The sequence below is a fragment of the Suillus bovinus genome (genome assembly GCF_016758785.1).
Source record: "Suillus bovinus strain UH-Sbo-P2 chromosome Unknown EDB93scaffold_14, whole genome shotgun sequence".
In the NCBI taxonomy this organism is placed as follows: domain Eukaryota; kingdom Fungi; phylum Basidiomycota; class Agaricomycetes; order Boletales; family Suillaceae; genus Suillus; species Suillus bovinus.
This window is the reverse complement of record NW_024542070.1, coordinates 498377-515782: the sequence shown is the minus strand read 5'-3', so window position 1 is coordinate 515782 and position 17406 is coordinate 498377. Positions and strand designations below refer to the sequence as shown.

At 43.9% G+C, this 17406-nt stretch overlaps 3 protein-coding genes across 3 annotated transcripts; 1 reads left to right on the top strand and 2 right to left on the bottom strand.

Annotated features, from left to right (window-relative positions):
* Window positions 1-2347: 2347 nt before the first annotated feature.
* On the bottom strand, window positions 2348-2947 carry EDB93DRAFT_1102428 (uncharacterized protein; the record flags this gene model as incomplete). The annotated part of the gene is made up of 3 exons (XM_041447206.1): window positions 2348-2629; window positions 2684-2734; window positions 2786-2947. The coding sequence occupies 3 exons, from the start codon at window positions 2945-2947 to the stop codon at window positions 2348-2350; spliced, it is 495 nt and encodes a 164-aa protein (XP_041309835.1).
* Window positions 2948-6380: 3433 nt separating this feature from the next.
* EDB93DRAFT_1055087 (uncharacterized protein) lies at window positions 6381-7059 on the top strand (the record flags this gene model as incomplete). The annotated part of the gene is made up of 3 exons (XM_041444742.1): window positions 6381-6515; window positions 6567-6654; window positions 6983-7059. Coding segments are annotated over 3 exons (300 nt in total), but the record flags the coding sequence as incomplete, so codon positions are not given.
* A 2825-nt stretch (window positions 7060-9884) lies between these two features.
* Window positions 9885-10858, bottom strand: EDB93DRAFT_1102426 (uncharacterized protein; the record flags this gene model as incomplete). The annotated part of the gene is made up of 4 exons (XM_041447205.1): window positions 9885-10102; window positions 10139-10180; window positions 10209-10631; window positions 10765-10858. 4 exons carry the CDS (start codon window positions 10856-10858, stop codon window positions 9885-9887), a joined length of 777 nt encoding a protein of 258 aa, XP_041309833.1.
* Window positions 10859-17406: the final 6548 nt, after the last annotated feature.

The following is a 17406-nucleotide window of genomic DNA, read 5'->3' as shown; positions in this document are numbered from 1 at the left end:
GTGGGGTGCATAGACCTATCTTCATCTTATTTTTAAATGTTGCAAGAAAAGCATTAGCTCAGGAAGGTAGCAAGGATTGTTATTCCAATGCAATGTTTTGCAGTATTGGTTGTTTATTACAAATTTATTTTTATTAATGACATCATCTCCGATTGGGTTAATTAACCAACTGTTAGGCTTTGGTCAAAGTTGAACTTCAAACCAATATTAATTACGCCTTGCTTACCCTCAGCACATTTACCAATCGAAGTCACCATGGCAAGATCAGGTCATTCCACTCGCTTGTCTCCTGGAAGACATAGGGCACATCAACCCCAGACACAGATGGGAGGAAATGGACGCCTAGGATAGTGATCTACCAGGAGAATCGGGAAGAGGTGGAAAAGGAATCTCCTCAACCTCAACTTCGGACTCACCAGTAGGGTCAGCATCATCTATGAGCCCAGTTGTGGGAGCACGACCACCAGCCATACAAGCCGCCTTGCAAGCGGGACCCGTGGTACCAGCAGCCTTGCGCTTTACAGCTGTAAACAAGTCAGAAGAAGGTTAGCATATAAATATTAAACAAGACTTACTGAAGGAACACGCAAGGTGCGACTTGTCGCATGGCACACAGCGCAAGGTACGACCCTCCATGCAGGAAACATTGCGCGTTGTCTTAATAACCGAGGGTCTTATATAAAGTCGTGTAAATGTAATGACACCACAATTACACTTTGGATAAGACTGCTTGCCAGTCCTCGATTAACACGGTCTACGACTTTTCCTATTTCGTGGTAGATAACGTGTGAGTTCTTGGGAGGCTCGCTAAACTAATCTTTTTATAAAGATCAACCTAGCCGGAGCTTTACTTTTCTTTATTGAAACTCAAATCTCTTGTCTAGGAATAAGCTTCTAGACACGTAATTCAGTTTCTGGAATGTATTTGCCTAGGAAATCTCCTTCTAGGCTCTGGACTTGGATACTGGAACTAGTGAGACGTGGTCTCAAATATATGAAATATGACCAAGATCGCTTGGTCTATGGACACCTGACTGTGAGACAATGGTCTCAAATATACGATATATGTTCAAGATCGCTTGAACAAAGGGGACTATAACTTGACCAAGATCGCTTGGTCTATGGGACAACTAGTGAGACGTGGTCTCAACAATATGATAGATGACTAAGATCGCTTAGTCAAAGGGCACAGAGCAATGAGACAAAGGGGTCTCAAAGACAATATATGTGACCAAGAACGCTTGGTCTATGGCACTAATAAGTTTCTAAGGTAAGAAACTTATAATCTCAAGGGAATTCTTTTCCCTGCACTTGTCTCACTTCAAAGGGACTAACTTTGCAAGTGAAATATCTGAGAGGCAGATTGCTACAAATGGGAGATCATATTTTTTTGGGGGAGAATGGGCTCTCCTTATATACATTTTGTGTGGGAAAGTAACCTAGGTTCACAAACAATAAAAAATAAGGAGGACCAATCAAAATATTGGGTCAAACCCAATAAAAGAATAAAATACAAGTGAAAGATGGAGCTATGACATCATTGTGGAGCAGAACATTCTGGAATGTGGAGTAATGACATCATTGTGGAGCAAAAGATTCCAGAACCTTCCATGTGTGAGTCAGAGTGAGTCATTGTGGAGCAGAATATTCTAGAAGGAAATGACATCATGAATGATGTCATTGTAGAGTAGAATAATCTAGAGCTTGATGACATAATATCTTTCAACAGAATACCTGCAGGAGTATCTGTGGAGTCTTATGACATCATAATGACATCATACCCTATGGGTACAATTTTATGAAGTGTCAGGTGAGTCAAAGCATCCTAATGAAAAAATAAAGTAAAGAAACACTAGAGAAAAGTAGGTAGCAAAAATAAGACAGTTGGCAGGAATTGAAACACAGTCAAAAAAATAATGCAGTTGGCAGGAATTGAAACACGGTCTTTTTGGATAGGTTTTTTATTGGCTTTGCACTTTTCTCTATGGTTTTCTCTAGCCAAAGTGAATAAGCCAAAGGCAAGGCTATACCTTAACCTTCATTTCCCTTCTCACATCAACTAGGTCTAAATGTGATTCCCATCTCACATTAGACTTTTTCCGTCAAAACGTATTCAGATCATGAAACTTGGGGAAAACTAGAAATATGGACCATGGTTTGAAACCAAGGTATGGGTTGACTAGTCTGAGGACTAAGCTAGCAGACTTTATCTTTTGAGGGTCACCTAGTATTCATGTCCATGCATGATTCCCACATCATGCAGGACAGCATCACACAATGTTCGCACTTCAGGTCGTTCGTGCACTCGGCCAACATGCGTCCACCCAATTTATATCAAGACATATTGTCAGCACACAGAAACAGAAAGAAATGAAAAAGTACTCACCAGTCTCCCCATGTCAGGGACCGTGTCCACTTCCTTCTCCTTCCCCTTCCCCTTCTGTGCAGCTTTGCATGCGACATGCGACTCCTCCATCAGCTTCTCTGCTGCTGCCTTCCAATTCTTCACGGTTTTCTGGGCGATGATGGCCCACTTCTTTGTCTCTGCAAGCTGTGCCTTTTGATCGTCCCTAACGGCGAGTGCAACACCCATGTTGTTCGCATCGTCATAGCATGCACAAATATTTTTCTATTAAACAACACCAAATTGTAAGATACTCATGACACGAAAGGAAACACTTACCTCAAGCGCATCCCATGTGCACAACCATGTCTCTATATCCTCAAACAGTTCCTGCTTGAGGTCCAGTCATGTCATCTCTGATGCATTGAGGGACTCCAACACCAAGGTCCATGCCCGGGTAACACGAGTGTTATCCAATTCAGGCTCGGGTGCAGGACTACCACACGCTGAACCCTCCTCGGGCGCCACATCACCGACAGGAGCCTCAGGTTCAGGTTCAGGAGAGCGGTATGCATCGAGCATGTTAAGGTTGAAGGAGGACATGGTAAAAAGATTAAAGTGGTGATCACGGTAGTGGCAAAAGATAGGAAGACAATGTGTTGCCACCCAGCACTCTTTTAACTGCACTAACCACAATTATGTCAGTATTCATGCTAATTCCCGAAGTCATGAGGCCAACTGATGGCACATCGTTTTCGGAGTACGGACCGTATGCACATGACCCCAATTCATCGAAATTTCTCTAAGTCCATTCGCATGAATGTGCGCGCACACTGACTGGGGACAGATTTTAAAGTCTCCTGCTGTTGTAGAGCCTCACGTCTCCACAGGCACTTCCCTCTGAATTCTCCCACTTTCCCTACAAACTCCAGCTTTAATCCACAGGATACGTCTAGCGCATTAGTGCACTTATTTTATTTCGCAGATTTCGTGTGTGGCCTCACGTGTTCACGCACTTCACGGATCCGCACTTGCACTATCTGTGCACTTGTCTGTCTGTCCATCCCATGTCCTTAGAAGTTCATTGGTGCGTTTTCTTATCATAGTCCCTTTTTCCTTAATTGGTTTCCACTGCTAATATTCAGCTCTGTGCTTGGCGCATAACTGAGACCCTGTTACATACATCACATACTATTTTTAGCCTGTTCGGCTCATCACATTGGACCTGCACACCTAGCACTGCTTAGCTACTTTACTTATACCCCTCTATTATTTATGTACTGGGTCGATTTTCCGCCCACTTTCTTTGTCTCTAGATACTAGGAATTTTACTTGTTGTTTTGCAAGTGACTATCTAAAGTCACACACTTCAGTTATCCGCCTTTCGCTTTAGCATCAGCCAACCTTAGTTGGGGTGTTAACAGTCATGTTGCCTTGTCTCTCTCTCGTCTATCTCACTTGCTAGTCTTTCGCCTTCGCTTGCGCGCGCTACCTTCACGTCGCGCACATTGCCCTTCGCCTTTTGCACTTGTGCGTCTGCATATCGTCAATCACATTGCTCTCGCCTCATGCTTCGCACATTACTTAGCCTTAGTACTTTATTAGTTGTTTGGTGTCCCTCTTTTTACAAGAGTGGTTTCCCTTCACTCAGTTAGCTGCCCTTGGGACAATGATTTCACTTGCGCCCAGGTCTAGCTGTGTTTGCTTAGCTCAGCACCAACTTACCACACAGTTTAGATTCCTCATCTTCACCGGCTTTAGCTGAGAGCAGAACTGTAATCAGGCTAGCCATGTACCTTATTGAGGCTTACATAATATATGGCTTGGTCCAGTCATTTGAGCTGTTTCATAGGCTTCAAGCCAGCTCCAGCCAGGTTTAAAATTAGAATAGATATAAATTATATTTGCATTGATTTATAAATACATTGTGATAATAATAGCCAAGGCCCAGGGCCCATGTTCTGAAATAGGAAGCACTACTGTCTATCCTACCAGAATATTTCAATCCTGGAATATCTGACCCATCTGAACATCCGGCCCATCCGACCCCAAACAAAGTGCATACAGCGTAATACATAATCTCAAACATCGGTGCCTCAAAACTTCTTTCCTATTTCCTCTTACCCCGCAACATCCTGCTTAAGGTATGTCCTCCATGTTATAACCACAGGTATGGTTTTATGGTGTCATTTATCATGGTGGTTGACCTAAATCAATTTTGCAGCCTATTATGTACCTTTTGATTATTATCTTACAATGTCCAGGTCTCACCATGTCAGACATACCACCAAATGTTACAAGAACATCTTGATGCTTGGGCCCCTACTATTTTTCTCCTCATCCTCCTTGTATCAGCCCTCGCATCACACCCTTACCCCGACCTTACTCTCGTCATACTGGTCATCCTCGCATTCCCCTTCACCCTCTACCTGTTGCTGCAGCAAAGCCAGTACATCTGGCCGGATCCTTTTGCTGATGAAGCATACCCATGCTCCGTCCCACCACCTGACTGATCCTGTGGACAGTCCCTTTACTCTTACAGTCCGGACGGTAACCTATGATACAACGCATGCTGCGTCCCCTCTGCCCAGTTCCCTTTCTCAATCTATGACTCGGTGCGCAGTCGCGCATGTGTACTTATACTTAGCTCCGCAGTTGCATGGTCGTGCCCCTGCGCGTTTCACTTCTTATTTCAATCTTTGACTCACTTTCTTATCTGCACGTTCATGTTCACTCGTGTCTCACCTCGAACGTGCTTTCCTTTTATAGCCTTACCCTTTACCGCTTACCTCTCTTGGTAGTATGAGTTATCACCCACTAATATGCTTCCTGTCCTCTATATAAACTCGCTACCATGTACCATATTCCTTAACTTGAATCTACTTGGTTCTTGACCTCCTACTCTCACCAGAGTGATCCTTTCTGCCTAGCCAGCAGTCTATATTCTATCTTCTTATCTGCTCTTCGCGGATAAGTCTTTAGTCTCGATCTTTACTCATCGACTTCGTCGACGAGCAAAGCCCCTGTTAACTAGTTGGACTTCTGTCCTTCTAATTAACGACGATCTTACAATTAACCTTCGGGTGTCGTAAGCCTTGGCCAATATAGCTTATCGTCCAGCACCCGCTTGACATAAGCTACCCGATTTGGACATAGGCATCAAATCTTACTTGCCGAAGCCTCGCCAAGTAAGACCCCTAACCTTGGGCTAGCCCAAGGACGTCCTCGACCGTTGACGACACACGCTCTGTTTGAGCATCGCCAACAGATACCATCCAAGTTGTAACACCAAACACACCATTTCCTAAGCCAGACTACACTCCAATGTGCTCTAATAGTCATGGTGAGCTCCAGTAGAAAGTCGTTGCATCCAATGCACATGACAACCAAGATCATTGGATGGTATCTGTATGTATAGCTATCAATAACCATTGACCACCCGTGCTTATACTCCCTAGTGTCTGTTTATTGGACCTGATAGCACCAAGTGCTCACACTTCTGGTGGGGATCTCATAGTCCGACGTCATCCCCAAACCCATCAATACCACCAGCAATGCCAGCACCTCCGCCGCCTGTGCCAGCACCTCCGCTGCCTGTGCTACCAGTGCCTGTGTCTTACACTGAGTCCCAGTGTACATCAACATGTATACATTCTCTATGTACCAACACAATGTGCCAAAAATACTGTTGGGTCATCAGGGAATGTGACACCAAGGGCTATTCTGTTAGTGGACCTGTGCAGGCTACCCTTGCACCTGCATGACCTCCTTCACCTGTAATTAATCCGGTCTTACTGCAAGCTTCGCTCCCAGGCATGAGTACAACAACACCATCGTTGTCATCTAATGCATCCTTCTCATTTTTATTATCTGTACCATCCTACTCCACATCCACTACACCCGCCTCCAGTACTTCTGAGTCTGCAGTTTTTCTACACCCTACTACCACTGTTCTGCTACCAGCAAGAGTAAAGGCAAACAACATGCCACAGCCCCGGTCCAGGATGGTGATTTCTATGCTAATCTGGGATATCCTTCCCAATTGCCACCTGTTTTCACCAATGCATATGCTATGCAAGAAGAGGAACACCTTCACAAACACCAAGCGGAAACCCTCAAACATGAGCTCGCTGTTACTGCCAAGAATACAGTTATGGCATTTGGTTGGGCTGTAGTACATGTTTTATTGTGGTGATGAATTTATGCTTATGCATCTGTCCAGGCTGACGAGTCACCAACAATTTGTGAGTTCCAGAGTGGCTTTGTCCTACCATGTGTTAGGGTGACCAATGAATGGCTTTGGAACCTTGGTTCTCTGTCAACAATGGCTGCCACTACTTCAACTCAATGCATCAGTGCTGGAATAAGATCTCTGCCAGCCATGTCCTCACCCTTTCAGGCACGTATGTCTATCTCATGAACCTTGACGTGAAGGTCACACACGACTTTGATAAATACTATGTCGATCAACAGCCACCTGCTTTACCTCACATCCGCAAAAACCTCAAGGGTGAGAAAGCACACATCCGCCATGCTAGAAACTACAACCATCCTCAACACAGCAGCAGCTCAGAGAGTGATCGTCCTTCTGTTGTGCACAAGCAAAAGCTTGCTTCCCCTTCCGTTAGTCCTTCCCAGTGTCAATGCCGTTGTGTCCCCACCCACTCTCACATCAAGCAGGAGCTATCCATCATCAGTCTTTCATCTGGTCTAGACACGACTGATAATGAGACCTGACATGTTAAGCAAGAGCCTGCTACTAGTGCCCACCTTCCCATCAAGCGGCAGCCATCAATCATCAGCCTTTCCTTGGGGCTAGACATCACTGACAACAAGACCCCAGACAACAAGACCCTATGTCACATCAAACAAGAGTCACTTGCCACCACCCAAGTGCGCCACCCCCTTCACATCACACATGAGCCATCTCTTAGTGTCATCAGCATTGACTCTACAACAGATGGGGAGATGAGCTCTCCAGGACTATCATATGATCATCTGATTGAGGTTGAAGTTGCTTTCTTGCGACTTTCTTGGCCACGAGAGTACTATGCTGTTGACATCAATGCAGGTTTTGTTGTCATGGACAATGCAAGGCAATCTGGCCAAAGTGTGAAGGAGGCCTTTGCTAGTGTGTTTGGGGCTAGGGTCCGCTATTGTGCACAAACTATCAGTGATTGCCTGCGCTGGAAACATGCAGGACCTTCAGCAAGGGCTGCATTTATTGAGGTGGGGCGGACAGCTGGCGGCTTGTGGTCTGAGGTCATGGCACCACACCCTGCTAGAAATGCTGCAGAAAGGGCCACAAAGAGACACCTTACATGTGGGTGACCTTATATTCTCTCATGCTCTTCGTGCACCACTACCTAATAGTTTTTCTTCAATTTTTCTCTTTCATTTGTATAGATTATTGTATTTCCCTTTCACTCGTATATGTAACTGTTATACAAAGTTTTGTTATTGACACTAAGCAGCAACTCTTGTGGCAAGAATCATTCCTATCTCAATCAACAGATGTGTCCTCCTGATGCCCAAAATACACTATGGCAATCCTGCCGCTAGTAGACCTGTTGTAAGTCTAGCGATGGCCATTTCTTGTTGAAGTTTGGCAGGACAAAGGCCTGAAACCCGAGCTTACATTCATAGTCATGGGTAAACAGTAGGTCTGTGATGATGCCTTTGACCTTGAACACTGGAGGAAGAATTTCAAGGATAAGCACATTAATTTGTCGAAGAAGATGCATTTCATGTGAAAAGATATACTTGCACAACACTTTCGTGTATGGATGAAGACCTAAATAAGTTGGATGTAAGATAGTGTAGCAGCGCTGACTCCGCTGAGCATTAAGTTAACGGCCAATTACCAGGGCACCTGCCCTCCTTCTCCAACTTTGCTTTTGTAAGCCTATTTTTCTGCATGACCATCTCATCAAGAAAAAACCTGTATCTATGAACAATCATCTCACGACAGATAGCATGATAACTACCAAAACATATGTTTGTCTGCTCTGCGACAGACAAATTAAAGTACCAGCCAACACCATCATCACCGAGAAGATCTTTGAATGCTACAGGGTTGCAATTCTCTTGACACCACCAATCCATGACCGCATGCTTGCAGTTAAAATGAAATACATCAACAGATGGGCCAATGTTCTGGAAGTATGGATCATCCTTCATCATCTTGGAGAGTGCGCAATTATTATTATTATTATTATTATTATAGAAGATGTGTTGGGGCTTGATATCGTCAGTATGGAATACATGCTTGATCATTTCCTGTAGAAAGCAGTCAGCAGATCATCAGCATAGACAGTTTCCCACGAACAATCACACTGCCAACACCCTCTGCCCCATACAATGTCTCCCTTGCCAAGATCATCCCACATGGAGCAATGACAAGCTGCTTGTTGTGAGTACATTGGCATCCAAATCGTGTGTGAGGTTTCCTGCCTGCAGGAGGAGACAACTTGTGTCCATCAGTAATAGTAGTTGTCCCTAAGTCTGGTGCTGCATAAGTGCTAGTAGTTTTCCCCGAGTCTGGTGCTACAGTGGCTTGCATGCACCCATTGGCATCAATGTTCAGCATGTAGTCCTCCTCAAGAGGAGCATCGTTGACAAGGTCATCGAATGGGACTTCTTGTGCAATGGAGTTGGTGGATGTGCAAGCTGGGAGCGCTGGAGGCATTGCTGGAGCTGGAAACGACTTTGTCCATGCAGTTGGTATGTGCGTTTCACAGCTTGATGCTCAGATAGATGACACACCTTGCTTTTCACAAGAGCATCATTAGTGGGAGAGCTCCTGCATGCATGTTTGATTATTCAATGTGTTGTCCAAAGTGAAGTGTCCAGGCTAAATGAAGTCAGAGTACATCATATTATACAGCTAAACACTAACATTTTTTGCAACATCTGCACAATCAAGGAGATGCAGTATTACTGATCCGAGAGATTTGCCAGTATGACTTCCTGGGACATGGTGAAATGCAATCAAGGCTGCCTTTAAGATGAGTACTGATGTCTGCTCTTCCTTGGCAATCCAGTGAGCGGTGAGTGCCATGAAGGGGCAGAGCTTCTTATCAGACCAGAGGTCAGATGTAAAAAATATTTTTCCTTGTGCCCTCTGTAAGAATACATAGAACATATGATGGGATTCTCAATAACTAGACACTCATGGCAAGATCACCTTTCAATACCTGGAGATACTCCTGCCACGCGACAATGATGAGCTCACGAAGTTTTGTGCGGTGGGGGATGTCTGAATCAGCCAAATCCTTCCGCAAAAATTGTATCAGGCATCAAAACTTCACACATCCAATTATGTTTATTGCCTGCAGAAAATGAATTAGCAAGGGCACATAGAAAGTAAATACCAACTTGCCTGATCATCCGCAACTATAAATTTCACCAACTGACGGTGCATCTCATCAGTGCTGAAATCTGGAATATAGTCATCTGGAGATAAGGTGGTTCTAGGCAGAAAATTGTTGTGTCCCTGATTAGGGATGGTACTGAGTGACTCAATTTGATATGCAGTGTCTCAAAGTCTTTCACAGATAGCTGCCAAAGTCCACCCTTCAGCAAGTCGCTCATTGAGAGGCTGTACGTAGATAGACCAGTGTAGGCGCTCCGGCTCTTGCAGGAAAATGTCAGTGTGGTGATAGAAAGCATGAGTACGACAGGCAAAAGTGCCGGTTGAGTGCTTGTAGGACATAACCTGGTGTGAACTGTCCACCTTCTGCAACTCCCTGGACAAGGCTGTAAGAATAAAATAATTGCAGATGCAAAACTCACTCACAGATTCGGCAAATCTTGCATTTAGTAGCTGAATCTTCCCTAAAGAAGTAATTGATATCAGCAGTACTTTTAGGCTGTGTTCCTCGAACACCTATAGCCAAGGGATCAACTTGGGTGGAGTAGATGGTACTAGTAGCTGTCTGCAGAGGGCTAGGAACTGGAGGAGCCCTAACGGTGGGTGCAGGCAAGTTAGCTTCTTCATCCCCAGAGACATTGCCGATGTCAATGTACTCTTCATCATCTGGCATATGACTAGCGCCAGTACGAACTGGGCTATTTTTACAGAACCTCAGAGGCAGTTGCCGTTGCCTATGGGGGTGTTGAAGCATAGTTGCATTCAATGCAATAGTGGCAGCAATGGGCACAATAGTGGCAGCAATGGTGGTAACAATGATGGGGGTAGCAACAATGGAGGTAGCATCAATTGGAGCAGCGGCAGTAGGAGTTACAGCAGCATGAGTAGGCACAGCAGTAACTTGAGACTTCTGCCCTCATCAACAAGGAGGCATGTTTGAGTGACAGTAAAGATTCAAAAAACATATTATTTATGTATTTTCATCATGAGAAATAGTAGGGAAACACCAGTGCTGAGTCAACTAATAACAAGTCCAACATGTACACACAAGTGAAGGTCTGAACAACATTATTAATTGTGATATGACACAAGGGGGACAACTGAATGTATGCCCAGGGTATGTACCGTAAGATCTTGTTCATTTGAATGGTCCTAGGCAGCACATTATATGTGTGGGGTTTCCCCGATGCTCACTACCTTACTCAATGAGAGGGATACCAATACCATAAGATGTGCATTCTGATGGGCCCTAGATCTCGCAATCAGTTGGTTATATAAAGCACAGTAAAGCTTACCTACATCCTCAGAGTCAACTGGCTGTCCAGAAGCCAGATTGCAATATAGTAAGGACATCCAGTGAAAGGGACATCTCATGTTTGCAGAGGGTTTGCCATGGTTGTTAGGATGGGTGGTTTGACAGTCACTGAACACATGTTTCAGATATCAACCAGTGGCTCAAGCGAGTTAATGCTTACCTTCATTCCAGGAGTCGATACTGATTGATTGAGCATTTAATTGCAATATGGTGCAATTGGATTGGAGTGTTTGTGGAAAATCCCCCATGTGTCATCCAGGAGGTTGGCCATGATGGTATATGATTCAATAAGGAAAAAACTGGTAGATATTGGGACTCAGTCTTCAGGAGTAAGGTATAGGTATCCAGGACAAGTTTGTTTCTGTAGCAGGCCGACCGATTTGCAGAAAAACAGCACTTGCGAGTTGCAAGGAGGATGAGTAAGGAGATGGTAGGGTGAGAAAAAGATAAGAAGCTGTGTGACTCAGCATGAGAGTCAGCCCTCATGAGTCAGGATTTAGAATGACATGTATTTGACTGCATTGAGCGGTTTGAAACCTATGAGAAACACAAGACTTGTACACTGTATAGTTTATGTAGAGATAGAAAGACATATTCAACAACATGATCTAGCAACTAATGGCTTTTCCACAGTGCAGTTGGGTGCATGGGAGAGGCATTACATTTGTGTAAACTTGGAAATCACATGAACTTCAGATGTGAATGGGAAAATGAGATAGATTACTCACACACAAGTAGATCTGCAAAGTGGCATTGCATCTGGCAGACATGGGGCTGCCTCGGCCATCCAGTGTTCATCAGAGATTGGAGGGTAATGTATGACATGATTATCAGGCATGCTGAAATCCTGTGAGCATGTAGATGGCACAGCCAAGGTGGCTTGAAGACCACAAAGCAATGAATGAAGATGCCCATAGTCAGGGTCTTCTGAGAATGCAAGAGAGCAGGTGTAGATGAGAACACTTGCAAATTTGATGGAAATTCCATCACATAAGACTTCAATGGTGGTGTTGACCTTGCGCTCGAGTATAGAAGAGCTGGAGAGTTTCTTGTGGTCACAAGTTAACCATGGAAGGGAGCCGCGTAACAGATAGATCAACATCGTTGATTCTGACGAAATGGAATATGGACCCTGGTTGCAGTGTCCCAGTATTCCTTCGTGATATCAAAATCAATTATAAATGCAGTGTGCTTCAAATGGCCAAGGCCCACCAAGACATTCTGTGGTTTGATATCACAGTGGATATAATTGTGTGAGTGGATGTACTCGAGACATGAGAGCTGGAAAATGGGTTAGCCTATCTGCAACAACCCAGTGCGAACTGACTGACCAGTTGGATTCCTAGATTTACAACAGTATGAAGGCTAAATTTTTGATCATGTGCGAGGAAAAGATTGTGTAGTGACGGCCCAAGGAGGCCAAGAACTAAAGCATGATATGTTGATTCTCTACCAAACCAGAGAGCGCGGGGTATCCCAACTCCACCTTCAAGTCATTTCAGAATGTCGTATTCATGCTGTACAGAAGATGGCTGGGTTGTAATGGATTCAAGTTTGATGGCAACTGCATCATCTTTGATGATGTTCTGAGCATGGTACACAACAGCTAAGTAGTAAGTAGGGTTCATAGTATGTTAATTTTTTATAATTATTGTCAGCTTGTGAACAACACACCATATGAACCAGATCCAAAAACATCTCCAAGTCTGAATCTACCGTCAACTTGTATTGGGACCTTAGGGTTCATGGTGGGTATATTATGAGATAACTTGAGCCTTGAGGCCTCGAGGAGTAACAGTCAAACTAACTGGGAATGAGACTTCAACAGAGACGTGATTTCATATTTATAAATTAGCTTGAGCTGCTGTTGATTATTTTTGGCTCATAGTTGGTTCATGGGACTCCAAATGGCTAACGAACCGGACCAAACTCTATATAAGTAGCCTGGCTCACTAGGATAGCCAAAATACTGGCAAACCGATGAATGCCAAGCCAGAGTGGGCCGTAGCCGAGCTGCGGTTGTACTACCTGCTCCTGGCATTCTGATGTATCAACCATGATAATTGTCATATAACTCGGATACATAAATGGTGTAATCTGTCACTCTCTGGGAGTGATGTATCAGTACAGATCCTCCAACAGATATCAGCACTGGCTGATATATTAGTGCAAATCCTCATTTTGTGCTCTAGTACAGCCTTTGACAATGTCACATGTTCGCATTTTTAGTCATCTGGTGTAGGAACTTCTCCACAACACCAAAAACATAGCCTATTTTGAATGTCTCCACAATATGAAACCTTCCCACACTCTCCCCAGTCAATCCCTGGCTCACTATAACACCACAATTAGATACAGCTTGTAGGTAAGTAGTATCATATGTTATATACATATAACAAGAGTAATATAGTGAAAACCTCAAAAATGCGAAAATATGCAGTGGTATAGGTAGGAGGAGATATTTCATTGCAGAGAGGGATTCTGATGATATTATAATGTAGCTATATAACCAGAATACTCTCAATACCAATAGGAACAAACACCCTATCATCCTGAAGGGCTGGAGCTGCAGGAAAAAAAATTCCCAGGGCATGAACCACCAGGAGAGGATAAGTATGTAGCACCACAGGGACTGATTTTGTTGACCTAGGCACCTGATATGTTATGTATATCATTGAAGGGATGTTGGGAACCAAATTTTCGAGTCCATACACCCAAAGGTCAAAAAAAGTGAACCTGTTTTATGTTTTATGTTGATATAGTACAGTAATTGATGTAGGTCAAATAAGGGCTGGGATAGCTTCATATATGTGGGTAAATATGTTATAAATACTCTCCAATAATCCAATACCAAATGGTCAAAATTGCGAAATTATTTTTAATATGTTTTATATTATATCACATTTGCAGAGGCCCTGGAGCAGCCATTAGTAAAAAAATAGACAGAAAAAGTGGTCTATTATGTTCTGTTATATATATATAACATATGATACTACTTACCTATAAGCTGTATCTAATTGTGGTGTTATAGTGAGCCAGGGATTGACTGGGGAGAGTGTGGGAAGGTTTCATATTGTGGAGACATCCAAAATAGGCTATGTTTTTGGTATTGTGGAGAAGTTCCCACACCAGATGTCTAAAATATAATGGTGGGAGAGCCGCCAGTCCCTGACTGTGCCTTCCCGATTAATACCATTGTTGTTCTTTGTTTTAATCTTACTCACACACACACCTTGCTTTCCTTCCCAGGGTACTTGTTTCCCTCGTGTTCAGCTTGTATAGCAGGGATAGCCTTATTTTTCTGCAAACTTCTTGGTTTCCCTTCTCATTTGTTTGTCATTCACATTTCTGTGCTTCTTTCCACCTTTATCATGCTGTAGTCAACATGGTGATTCACACCGATTCCTGGTAGGCACCAAGTTTTTGTCTTACATACCTGTAGAACTTGAACTCCCCTCCCTATGAAGTCCGGTTTGGCCTGTCCCTGCCCCGAGACTGAGTAGTGAAGTATCACTTCCCTTTCCACCACATCCATATATTTCAATTTTATTTTTGCTAACCGTCTATTTCACTGACTTAATCTCTCTCAGAGTGCCAGCTCCTTGAGGAGTGGGAGTTCTGCAATCAAATGCTGATGAAGAATCTAGATTACTACCCTGAATATTATCACTGTGTGGATGTTCATTTGTGTCTATGCAGTGTCCCACTGACAGGTGTAAAACCACCAAATTGTATTCAGATCAGGCACTATCCAGAAAATCGGACATTCAGTCGGTCACGCTATCGATCAGTGTACTTTGTTGGAATGAGAATGATCGAAAGCTACCACTCTTTTCTCCTTGCCTTCATATCTGCTGCTGTGATTTTTAGTATATATCCATACTCTGTCCTGACTTACAATTGACAAGCTTGAGACAGTAGAACATCAGAATCGTGGCAAACCATCTTTTGACATGAAGAGCAGCACTGTTGTGAAGGCTTTTGCTGGAGGCCAGATGCCAGGACATTCATTCCAGTCTGTTTTGGTAGCAGTCAATGATCTCTATCACAATCCGCTGATATTAGCAAGTATGTGTGGGAGAACATATGGTTGTGCTGCCACTTCAGTCACCCCCAAAAATATACCTATTAGGTTGATAGTTCTCTATACAAGTATTGGCCTAAGAGGTATGATTCCAGTTGTATTTCCTGCTGGGACAACTATATGGGAAGTATTGTGGGATCAAGTCAATTATTTCCCCAGCCTGTCTGGGATATATTTTCATGATATTTTGTATGGGATTTTCCCATCACGTGGGTGGTGTCAGGGGTCCTTCAAGCCAATTTTTGTGCAATTTAGGGGGGTATGATAGGGACTGGTAGGGGGTATAATAGGGCCCATCAGGGACAATTTAGAAACCATTAGAAGAAGCATGGAGATTGGTATTATATGAATCACTACTGAAGATTTTAGCAGCATTATTGGGTTACTGTACTGCCCTCTCACCCCAGATATAATCACATAAGGAATGTCTGAGATGAATATATTCTTTAGCTGGGAATTTCCAGGTGATGAATAATCATGATCAGGTTTCATACAGTACTCAGATTCTACAGCAGGATGTTCCAGGAGAGTAGATATTCTATAGTTTTGAAATTCCCTGAGTACCAATAATGATGTTGGAGATTCCCAGAGTATAATATATTCTTGAGATGAGAATTCCCAGGGCATAAATACTCTTTAGTCAGGACTTCCCTGGATGCAGATAGTCATGTTGGAATGTCCCACACATCCATATATTTAGTGCTGCCGTGGTTCGAACCTGACCATTGGTCAGGTTCGTCCTTGGTTCAGTCCATGGTTCCAAGTTTTGGACGGACCGGACCTGAAAGAGGTTCGCAGTCCACCATCACCTGAACAGTTCGGACATAGGTTCGGACCTTCCCGAACCGTTCCGAACCCCGAACCGCAGCATCCTCATGTTATCGGTGAGGCACACACTACTAGTAATGGTCACTTCAACTTCGACTCAACTTCAACTTCTGCCCCCATGGTCATTGGGATCCTCAGGATTTGCGACGACTTTGAATTCTTTCCGGAGGCTCGCATCCCGCACCCCGGCTCTCGAATGGGCTGTTTTCGCGACCCTCCAATGTATATGGCCTTGGAGAGCGGTTGTTCACTTTGTTAGCAGTTAAAAGGAGCAAGCACCAGGTGAGTTCACTCATCATCATGTCTGAATCTGACGCATGCGCCCTCAATACTGATGGATCTCTTAAGGATGCTAAGGACATCATCTTTTATCATGATCCTGATGATACTGTCCCACTATCTACTCCTTCCTCTGCGCTGACTCCTTCCTCTGCGCCTACTCTCACAGGTTGCAAACCAGTGCCAGTTATAGCTGGTTCTCGACGATCCGTTCGCATTCCTGAACTTATGTTTATAGTTTGACAAGTATTATAAACCGCCAACTCGGGCACCTGCCAAAGAACCCGCTCCGCCAACAAGACCCTTGCATGAAAATTGGTACGGTGACGCGTGGATGCGCGAGGCCATCAAAACCCATCAAGCCGCAGACCAATGCGCTCATAATCCTCATCAAGAACTCACGATGTATCTGTCTTCGCCGCTAGAGCAAGCTGACAACATTGTTACCTGGTGGAGCGTAAATAATCTCATCATGACCTATTTATTTGCTACTTAAATGGTTCCTTAGCTTCACTCATTGCAGTATCCTACTCTAGCATGCATTGCATGAGACTACTTGCCCATTCAAGGAAGCTCTGTCCCCTCCGAACAGGCTTTTCGAGCAGAGGGATCACTTCTACTGTTTGATGCAATGGACTTGCAGCATCCACATTCAGCTCGCTGCAGCTATTGAAGGCAGCATACAAGAATGGCCATGTTTCCGCAAAGGTTGAGGCAGAAGCAGCCATGTTGGATATGTAGCTACGAGTACAAGTTCTATCTACGTTTTTTTGCGCACTGTAAAATATCTACGTTTTTTTTTTGCTCACTGTAAAAAAATCGGGTTCAGTTCACATCCGAACATGAAAATAACCAGACCTGACCATTCCGAACCGTTCGTAAAGGTCCAGTTTGGGGTTCATCGAGTCTGGTAGAACCGGACCTAGGTCCAGTTCTTGATTCTCGCTCATCCCTCTGTGAACCTGACCGAACCGGACCACGGCAGCACTACATATATTGTGCAGTCAGAGATTCACAGAGGGTATATAATTATGTTGGAAGGTCTCAGAGTACAAATATTCTTTCCCCAGGAATTCTAAGAGGGCAAATAATCATGTTGGGACGTCCCAGACTACAAATTTCTTTGGTCAGGCCTTCCAAAGGATCATATAATCATGTTGGGACACCCGAGAGTGCAGATATTC